Source organism: Acanthisitta chloris, unplaced genomic scaffold, assembly GCF_000695815.1.
Source record: "Acanthisitta chloris isolate BGI_N310 unplaced genomic scaffold, ASM69581v1 scaffold12642, whole genome shotgun sequence".
NCBI lineage: Eukaryota > Metazoa > Chordata > Aves > Passeriformes > Acanthisittidae > Acanthisitta > Acanthisitta chloris.
Genome location: NW_008662240.1, coordinates 54693 through 65596, shown reverse-complemented (window position 1 = coordinate 65596; position 10904 = coordinate 54693). Strand labels below are relative to the sequence as shown.

The 10904-nt window shown below is 39.5% G+C and overlaps 1 protein-coding gene across 1 annotated transcript in view; it reads left to right on the top strand.

The window, feature by feature from the left end:
- Nucleotides 1–5328: 5328 nt before the first annotated feature.
- HPGDS (hematopoietic prostaglandin D synthase) overlaps nt 5329–10904 on the top strand; it is a 17929-nt gene continuing 12353 nt past the window's right edge. Inside the window, exon 1 of the mRNA XM_009070530.1 lies at nt 5329–5468. Within this exon, the coding sequence (XP_009068778.1) occupies nt 5336–5468 (133 nt within the window). The 5' untranslated portion in view covers nt 5329–5335. The remainder of the gene's footprint in view (nt 5469–10904) is intronic.

The window sequence follows — 10904 nt, the reverse complement described above, 5'->3', positions numbered from 1 at the left end:
AAACACCTTGTAAAGAAATAGAAAATGCTTTGAAAATAGCAGTAATAAACAAAAGTAAGAAAAATGTTCACTAAACTTTTCACCTTCAGCTAGATTATTGCTTAGAGAGGGCACAAATTCCATTTCACACTTCCTAAAGCAAGATGGTTTTTAGCAGAAAGATACCTGTAGGTTTATATGAGTGGAAACTGAACGTATAAAATCATGAAAATGGAATATATATTATCAGCTTCAGGAACTCAAACACTCCAAATTGATATAATAATTATAATAAAATAAACAGAGGTATCCAATTACTCAATCATCACTCCTTAGTCCTTGGAGGGCCTTTTTAGCTTCCTCATCAGACATGGGGACACTTTCCCTTCTCACACCCTTCAGGAAGCACTGGCTTTCCTCCAGATGATGCTGAGGCCCATCTCAGTCTCCAGGCAGGCTGACCACAGGCCCTGAGTTCACAGCTAATTTGTATGAGCACAGGAGAATGAAAGAGAGCTCCCTCAGGTACCACATCTTGGTATGGCTGCAGTCCAAGAGAGGACAATGACACTCAAGATGAGACCTCCAGCATCCCCTTTCTGACAGACCCACAGCTGGGGCAGCATTGTGCCAGGTGCTAACTGTGGTGCTTTCCATAAGTGACTCCTAAATTAATGAAGAACCTTCATGTTAAATAAATATAAATCCAGTGCAATGTATCATCTCTTCCAGGCAGACAGTTCAAGTCTGTGTTTTTAGAAACACCCAGATGAGCACCCAAACCTACTGGTCTTGCTTGTTGGAGGGAACAGCTGGGCTTTTTAAAATGCTCTAACAGGGATGAAACCTTCAGACAAGAAAACCCTTAATTTCTTGCAGTGCAAAGTACAATTCAAGGGGACTTTGCACCACAAGCCTTTTGTCAGTCTCAGCTGTTTACTCCTCCTCTGCCCCAGCTCAGGGAAAGCTCTGCTGCCTGTCACTTCAAGTACTAATAACCTTATACAAGAAAATGTAATTAAGTTCTGCCTCTTGTTTTTTGTTTGTTTGCTGTTTTGGTGGGTTTTAATTTTTTTTTCCTCTGAATCCACATACTGAGTGTCTGCATCCAGGTTTTGATATCTGTTACCAGCCTGAAGAATATTTCCTTGTATTACCTTGAGGGCTGAATTTCCCAAAGCAGAGATGAAACACATTTCCTCTACAAAGTCCAGCACAGTTTTGGGGCTGAATCTTCCAGGGGAGTGGCTGAGGCTGGGCATGCAGAGCCACACAGAGCCTCTGCAGCCTGCTCTGGGTTGCACTGGGACACATGCAAAACACATCCCGAGCAGTTTCCAGTCTGCCAGCACTTACTCTCTCTGCAGTGCTATCTGAAACTCAGTGTTTTAGTTCTCAGTGAATGGTGCTGATTCCTTCCTGGGCTCTGTTTTTTCACTCTAAACTTGCTTGAAGTTTTCAAATTGATTGTTCAGTCCTGATTCAACTGAAATAGATGCATCCCAAGTACATCAGGTATCTCCATAAAGCCATGAACAGCTTTAAAATATTTAAAATTTGTGCTAAGAATCTTAGACACTTCTAAATCCACCCATTTTGACTCATGAATAACATGGAGGATTCCACTTTCTGCACGTATTTGACCTTTGCTCAGATTTCCCAATGGATTTTATCACTGAGTGGCTCCGACAGTTGAGTTTAATCATGAGAACTACTAATCTTCTGTTTCAAGGTATGTCAAAGCCAGTTAAGCTGGCTCTCAGAAAGTCACAGAGGAAAGCTAGAAAATCAGCTAAGCGGGTCAACAACTTTAAAGCATTAAAGCTAATTTAATAGCAAATTTAAACCAGTTGAGTTCACAGCTTTTAAAGTGAAATGCGATAAAACTGGGACTGAGGTTTGCTCAGGTGCTGTCAGTGTAGGACAGGGCAGGGGTGCAGGGAGGTCCTGGCCATGTATTCATCAATTAGACATTGAGAAAACACTGCTGAGGTGGCAGGTTTGCTGGTGGAAGGTAAATGAGCTCCCTCCTGCATTTATACATACTGAGATTTTTAATGAACTCACCTGAACAGATTGATTAGCACTAAGCAAGTGGCCAAATGCATGCAAGTCTGGGCACTGAGTTGAACCCACCACCACCATCTTCTAGTATTTTTAAACCATGACTAAACCAAAAAAAAAAAAAGAGAAATACTTTTAAGGAGTTTTAAAGATTTTCCTGCTTCCCCCCCAAAAAAACCCCCCCGAAAACCCCAAAAGCATAAACTCTAAGACGCCAAATAGACCTTTTTCCTCTACAAATGACATTTTTCAATAACTCAATAATTCTGGATGGTTTTGAATTGTTATAATTTGTTCCTCACGATCCACTCCTTCACAAAACACAGTGGGAAAATGAGGTAAGGGAGGACAAGGAAAAAAACCCAACATACTTTGTATATTTGACAAAGCTATTCTGAACACAACCATTTCTTTAATTTAGAAACATACCTGCAATTGTTTAGGAAGCACTACTCCTGACATTTCACAATAAATACAAATAAAAAATAAAACCTACAAACATTTACAAAACATGCTCACAATAAAGCTATAAAGGCTTTTAAAAATGTCAAGTATTTTTGGTAAACTCCTTGTAGGGTTGGGTTTGGGTTTTTTGTTCACGGATGGAAAAAAGCTCCTAAGCTTAAAAGTGCATGACCACTACAAATATTTGATTACTCCTTATGGTGTGTTCACTAGAAATTTGTTTAGCTTTGCTTTAAACAATTCAAACAATCGTTTCCGCTGCTTCCTTGAAAGACCAAAATATTCCACAGTCTACTATAACAGCCAGAGACTTCCTGATCTTCAGCCAAAATTCCCTGTTCTTTACATCATCTCACTACTCCTGGTTAGACATGTCTTTGTATACAAAGTTCTTCCACAGTAATAGACTCTTTCAACATACTCACCTACAGAACTGTTGGGCATGGGTCATCTCCAGCCTGCTCTATATATAGCTGTCTCCTCCCTCCCTCTCACTGTGCCTTTGAATCTTCTATTCTTGTCCTTTTAAATGCCTTTCAGCTGCCAACAACTTTTTGCTAATGGAGGGCTGAGCGGGCTAGAGGTAGCTGAGATAATGGAGCCATGCATGAGTGATGTAGAAATTCCAGGGCACTGGAACTGCTATGGATGTTTGTAAAAAAAAGCTCTGTGGACACTCCTAAAGAAGGGAAGCAGACACTGGATTTTGTATGTTAAGGGCCATATACTCTCCAGAGGTAAACTGAATCAATAGTATTTTCTTGCCTCTAAAACCCGCTGAAAATTAAGAACCAAGTGGGGTTTTCTTTCCCTTTTACTCTGAAATCACTGTATGTCTAGTCTGAATCTCAGGTAACACATGATTTTTTACAAGTGCCATTTCTCACTTTCAAATAACCACACCAAATCAGAAGCATGGATAAAAGGGAAAAAATCCCACTACAATCTCATTCTCTCTTCATACATTAACTTTGTAGACATGCAATCCAAATTCATCCTGCATAAATATAATATAATCCTACATAATATTATCATATACACAATAAAGCATAACAAGTAATGACTCTGGTTACAAAATTTGAAAATGAGGCAGCAAAGTTCTACCACTTACCTAAAACATGCATGAAAAATCTGGAATTGTCAAAATTTCTCTCTTTAGAGAAAGAAATGGTTACACCTGTAATCTTCCATCTGCACTCCTGAAGCAGCAGGCAAACATATTTTCTGGTAATTAACACATCTGAAAAACTAATCACATCCTGATGGCTGTAGCTTCCCTCTCTTATACAGTGTGAGGGAACACACTGGACTTAAAAAACAGTAATAGTTGTGGTGTCTTTGTTTTGAAGGACTTATAGATATCTCCATTGATAACTCTCCTTCTCTGTTCCTGCTTCTCTGCTGGGCCAACTGATGTGCAAAGTAATCTCTCCTGACCCTGCTGTGTGCTGTAAGGGAACAGATAACTTTCACAATAAATTAAGCATCTTCTACTGTGTTCATTTGCTATATTGGTTTTTTGGGGTTTTTTTGCTTTCTGAGGACAGAAAGTAAATGTTTTGACTTTTGAGGAGCAACTGGCAAAAGCAGTCTGCTCTTTCCCATGTGAGTTCATTGCAAGCTTTCCATTTGTGAACAAAGAGCTTCCCCTTCTAAAGCAAAAGCTGGTGATACAGCTGCCTTCGAGCATGTCTTTTCAAAGCAAGATGACTAAACAGGGTTTTTTTCTATTGCAAGGTTATGTAGTAACACTCAGTCAAAAAAAAGAGTTCCCTCTCTGTCCTAGTGCAGATGATCTGACATGTGATTTCTGACTGACACTCTGAATCTGATGGATATAAAAGAATGGTAAATCACATGAAGGATCTACTGTAAGGCTAAAAGGAGAGAGGGTCTGGCTTTGGGTGAGGAGGCAGATGGTTGTTTTATTCTCCTTTAGCCAGCACATTTAAATCTCAGCAGAGCTCAGAGATCTTCTTAAGGTGCTATGTGTGCAGAATTTAAATGCTTACTTTTGGTTTAAAGCTCTGTTCACCTTTCCTGCACCATCCTTGCAGTACAATCAAGCTCTCCAGTACTTTCATTTGTTGCCTGTTACACTGAGAAACAAACAGAGCCTTCCCATTACATAATTCCTAACTAGAGAAAAAAAATCACATGAAAATTTAACAAAGTAATTTCAAATTATATTTTGGCTTCTGTATAAGAAACTGAGAATTCAGTGATGATTTGCTCAAAATAACAGTGTAGACTGGTTTCCATAGCAGCTTTTCCTTCTAAAATAATTTTAATCCATTGCCTACACAACTAGGGTAATAGTTAATGAAAAAAATCACAACAGTTTGGCAGGTCTGATGATTTGCTCTAGGATGAAGGTCTCCCTAAGCAATAGGGGCTGAGCAGGGCAGGCATGAACAAAATTACTGCTCAAGGCAGCAACTATCTTCTGCTACAGTATATGATTTTAGATTTGCACTCTGAAAAAAAAACCATTTCATAAAAATGGCCTGAGTTTGGAGTCACAAGATGAAAGATGAAAGTCCCTAATGTGACTAAAAAAAATCAAACCACCTTTCTAGAGATACACGAGGAGGAACTGCAGGTTCAACTGTCATTGTCCACGTCTGCATATTGTGGCTGACAAATGCAGAGCAAAAAGCTGTGATTGATGCAGTGATTGCAAAGTACAACACACCATGGCTTGGTGTAATATGCCCTCTGCATTGTACAAGCATGTCTTTCCAAAACAGGCAGATGGTGTTGTGTAAAAGGGAGTTGGGTTACCCCTGTCTAAAGCAGCTTGGTGTCTCCCCTGTCAGGGCTCAGCATGCCGCAGTACAAACTGACATACTTCAACCTGCGCGGGAGAGCAGAAATCAGCCGCTACCTGTTTGCCTACTCGGGCAAGACGTACGAAGACCACAGGATAGAAGCAGCTGACTGGCCAAAAATCAAACCAAGTGAGTAACATGGGATCTTATAGCCAAAGCTCCACTAGAAATGCTGTCAAAAAGCAAAGCAGCTGAAGATGTACCTATATATTTAATGAGCAGAAATGCCTATAATTAGTGCTTGAGTTAAACCTATGGGAATTTTATTCTTTTAATTCTTGTAATGTGGGAATTCCATTCTTGATGCTGTCATAGAAGTCTGTATCCAAACCTTCAGGCAATCTAAAATCACTTACCTGCAGTCATCCAGCTGGGCTTTTACTCCTTATCAATTCAGTACAGCTTTGGTCTACCGAAAGATAACCAAGTGAGTGCTGATCCTCTCAGCTTCTTTGGAGAATTTGGTCTCAAAAACCACACCTTGGCCTTTGACATGGGTTTAGAAAGCCAGACTGGAAAGAAGTGTGAGGAAGGACACTCCTTTGAAACCAGAAAGGTCTTCAAAGAGGGAAAGTGATGAGAGAAAACAAGATAAATCAGTTGATATAGCAAAGAAAAAACCCAAAAGAATCAAAAGAGGTACTGGAAAATAATTGTTCCTAAGAATGAGCCACAACCAGCCCTTCCAAGAATAGTCTGCAGGCTACTATACCCCATCCAGTTCATGTTTTTTAGTGAAAGTAATCTCTTTTCAGCTATTAAAAGTATCTGTTATTTCTGTTCATTAAATTAGCCTTAGTTCAAATGAAACAGATCTTGAGTTTGAAGACTAAGGGTGTGAAATCAGAGAAATCTGTGTCTTCATTTCAGGGATTTGAACTGTGCTTTGCTACATGTGCTATGACTTGTCACATCCAAAATGAAGAATAATGCCTTTAGTTTGAGGGAAAAGCACAACTAATGCACAAGGTGATTCCTATTAATCAAGAAATATTTCTTGACAGGCTTTCAAACCATTTAACAAGCCCAGCCAGCAGGGTCGAGTTAAGTTTGGTCTTTCCTGTCTGCAGTGACTTGAATGACAAATACTCAAGCACTGCTGTCCTCCAAGTGTCAGCTGAAGCCTTCTGTGGTGCTCAAGCCTAGAAAACACTGGCAAACAACTGACAGAGAGGAATAATGAAGCAGTGGAAATGGAATATTTTCAGTTAGGAATGATTGACTTTGGAAACCTTTTCTTTGTAAGAGTGTAAGCCAGTTGACCACGTGGTATAGCTTACATCTCTCCCACTTCAATTCTCAGGGAAGCAGGGTAGAAAATAAAGGAGAGACTGGGAATTCAGATGACCTAAGGAAAGCTCTGCATGGGCCTTTTTAATTATTAATTATGCACACGTTCACACATATGCACATTCACTAATGTCCTGAAACAAAGGTGAGAATATAAGCGAAGTATAATGTTATGGAGAGTTTTGTGTACTGCTTTTTTAAGTCAGACAAATTAAAAAGACAAAGCATATTAGTCACTTAGAGGTTACAGAGGCATTCATATCCTGGGACAAGATGTTCTAACAGCAGATCTATCAGGCAAGGTAAAAGCATTGCATCTCTCTTTGAGTACTGTTGATGTCCCCAGTGTCTGAGCCAGAGCAAGGAACAATGCAGGAAAATTCTTCCTATGAGGTTTCTTCAGTGCTCACTTCCTGAACCTCCTAGTGAAGCTGTATGTGTGCAGTATTTGTTCACTACAGTGTGTGCCCAGCTGTAGTACCATTATCACCAAAACATGGGGAGCAGAGGCACCCTGGAAATCATAAGCCATACAGTTTGTAGCTGTATTTGCTGCATTAAGAAATGTTGGTTAAGTCATTTAACCTTTGGATGTCTTTGTTTCTCTTTCTGTGATGTGAAAGGTTTGTTAGCAGGTTTACCAAGTATTAATTTAGATTTTTCATTTTCTCTGCATAATGGCCTTTCATAGCAGCCTATATGACTGATATCTAGATGAAATTCCAAAGTAGATAAAAAGTTTAGTAAAATGTGGGAGCTGCTGCTCTCAGATTTGTGAAATCATCTGTGCAAAATTTATGCTGGCCTAAGAGTTCCTTGAATTTCAGGCTTTTGTAGACACCCAGTCAGTGGATGGGAACGGGAATGTATTGTGCTAATTGATGGGGAAATGTACACGTACAAAGAAATAGCTGGATGCATGCCTGAAAGTGCTATTACATCCTAGCCCATGATGCTAAACTTTTGCTGTGGAAGGCTCCCCAAATCCTAGCTCAAGCACCAATGTAATGGTAGCATCTGCCACCAGCGACATCCACATTACAGGCAATATGCAGTTAAGAGGTTTGTCAACCAAAACAAGAATAAAGGTTTCTTGTATGCATAACAATGTAATGTTGCTAAGGAAGTTGTCTGGAGATCAACTCACTGATGACTACTTCATCCTCCTCCTTTGTGAAGCAATGATGTTTCTCAGGGTTACTCATGAATTTCCAGACAAAGGATTCCCCCACAGGCAAAGCATTCAGCAAAACTCTGAAATCAAGGTAACAACAGGGCTTTGAAGAAAACAGCCTTACACTATTCAACAAAACCAATAGTCAGTGCCCTAAGGCAAACCCCGACTTTGCAGGCTGTGACTCAACACAAGAAATTGTTGCCTCCTGGCTAGGGTCTAACTTGTGCAGGGTTTGTGTGTCTTAACACAACAACAGTATTGCATACAGCAGAGATGCAGCATTTGCCATGTGAACAAGGCTTGCATTCTCTGCTATCCTCAATTTTCAAAATGTGCCTCGGTTCCCTCCACAGAGGCATGGTTTGAAAAGAAAAAATTTCAAAATGTGCCTCGGTTCCCTCCAGTGGCATGGTTTGAAAAGAAAATAGCACCAGGTAGCAGGATTCCTGCTAAAAACATTCAATTATTGCTATGTTCAACAGCAAATATAAAATGAGGGGATCCATCCAACCAACCCATGGCACATAAAAAGGCATAGTTCACTCTGCCGAGAAATCTTCTACTTTACTGTCATTTGTACAACCCATGGCACATAAAAAGGCATAGTTCACTCTGCTGAGAAACCTTCTACTCTACTGTCATTTGTCATCTGTATTCAGATTTTTCTTATGAAGCCCAGGATTTTTTCCCCCTATTTTTCCTGAACTGGGTCTTCAGAAAGAAAAGAAAGTAGCAGATTCCAGTCATTCTCATCCTTGTGAAAGCCAAAGGGTGGGAAGTGTTTAGCAACACATAAAAAGGCATAGTTCACTCTGCTGAGAAACCTTCTACTCTACTGTCATTTGTCATCTGTATTCAGATTTTTCTTATGAAGCCCAGGATTTTTTCCCCCTATTTTTCCTGAACTGGGTCTTCAGAAAGAAAAGAAAGTAGCAGATTCCAGTCATTCTCATCCTTGTGAAAGCCAAAGGGTGGGAAGTGTTTAGCAATGATAAGGGGAATTACAACTGCATTTGATGTAACAGCAGTTATTGTAATAGCAGTTTGGTACACCACTTATTTTGCAGGCCTTAACAGTCATTAAAATTGGTCCAATTAATTGAACTAATGACTTAATTATATACTGAGGTGAGATTAAGAAATAGCAGACAAATTACTATGCACACTCGTGTACACAGTATTTGCCTTTACCCACTTGCCTATGAAAGATCTGGAACTAGTTTTGACTGCAATCTGCAAGTACAACATGATGTCCCTCTCTTTAAAAAACTCTGGTATGATGAAGCAAGATAAACAAAAAAACTACTTGGAGAAGAGGTTTGTACAAGAATAGCACTTCATGTTTCTTGAGATACTAAGGAGCAAATTGAGGAGCTGTGCAGAAAGGCCATTTATAAAGCAGACTTGCAGCTGCTGCGAGTTTCATTTTTGACCTGAAAAATGTGATGGGTTTTGTTGTTTGTTTTGGTATTTTTCATGTGGCTTCCACCAGCAAGCTGTAGTCTTAACATACCTTCAGGCAAATAAATAAGTCCTCCCTCCTGGAAATACTGTCCCACTTGATTTTGTTTACATGTAAGTGGTGCATACTTTTTTCTGTATGAAAGGAAGGCATATGATAACATAAGAACTTATGTTATTTGGCTTATACACTCTGAAATTAAAATTTCTGTAACTCACCATTTCTTTTTTTCCCCTTCTGACACTAATCAGATCATCTTTTGCAAAACTTCCAGTCGCTGATTTCAGGCAAATACTGTAGTTGGTATTATAAACACACTTAAGCAAGTCAGTATTAGCATTGCTCTGATGTAGCACAGAATTTTTAAAAACAAGTATCAACTAGCAGCTTTCCATAATTCTAACTCTATATGTCAGTAATTATTTAAATAAGTAAACAAACTCATGTTTTACATTCCCTTTTGAACAGACTTGACCAAGCCACCATTTAAAGGGGAGTCAATTCAAGATCTATATTAGACTCATTCAATATCTGTATTTCCACGTAACAGGCTCCTCACATAAAGCATCTTTGCACTGAAATAAGTCACAATACAGCAGAAAATTCACTGTAATGATGCACAAAGTTACCATCACCTTGAGATATTAAGCTAGCAGGTGGTAACAGCTTTTGATCTGTGCCTTATTCAAGGAATTTGAAACAATGGCCATAACACAGATGTTATGGTCATAGCAAAGGATGCTTTCATTGCACTGATGTCTGTAAATCTCCCATAAGCTGTTTAGGAGATGTAGAATGGTGCTTGAAAGGTCCTTAGGAAACTTGACAGACTAATTGCACTGAAAATACTTCCAAGATAATAGACAAATCTTGAGAGGCACCTGACAACAGACAAAAATTCCACAGGGGAGCAGTTGTCCTGTTTCCTGAGTAACTTGCTGCTATGTAGCTCTAGCTAAAATGTGTAAATAGCTATCTTTGGGAGAAACTGGGGCTTGGCAAACACTTCCAAGGAGAATGAGTTGAAAGCTACAGCAGTAAACCTGTGCTGAGGTTAGATCACACCATCATCCTGGTCATTCTTTTCTAGGAGATTCAGATTCTAGATGCCTCCAGCTCCAGGCCAGGCACTTCCTAGAGGCCTTGCTCCTCTGCCAGCCTTATAAAAACCCCACACTTTCTGTGCATTTCTTATTTGAAAATACAAAGTAACTAGTATATTTTTTCTCATGATCCAATTTAAATAGAAATGGAAAGGAAAAGCACTTACAGTTAGTTTTCAAGGCAAAGGAGGACTAAATTTAACACAGATATTGTAGTAAGAAGCATGACTGTGACATTTATTTTCCTCCATATTTGAGCAATCCAGCTGCCTTATTATGGCACTAGTCGAAGCTACTTGACAGCAAAACATTAATTATTCTGCTTTTGAGCAATAATCAAGTGCCTAAACACATGCTGCTTTGCATCAAAGCCATAGTGGATTACAACATGGGCAGGAGGAGTCATGGGGAAGAGCAGGTCAGCTCAGAGAAAATGAGGGAACCTGAACTCATGTCTGGGAGCAAAGTTGAGGTGAGTCAGGATACATGTGGGAAAGACAGAACAGAGATGAGGAGAAGAAGAGTAAGGAATT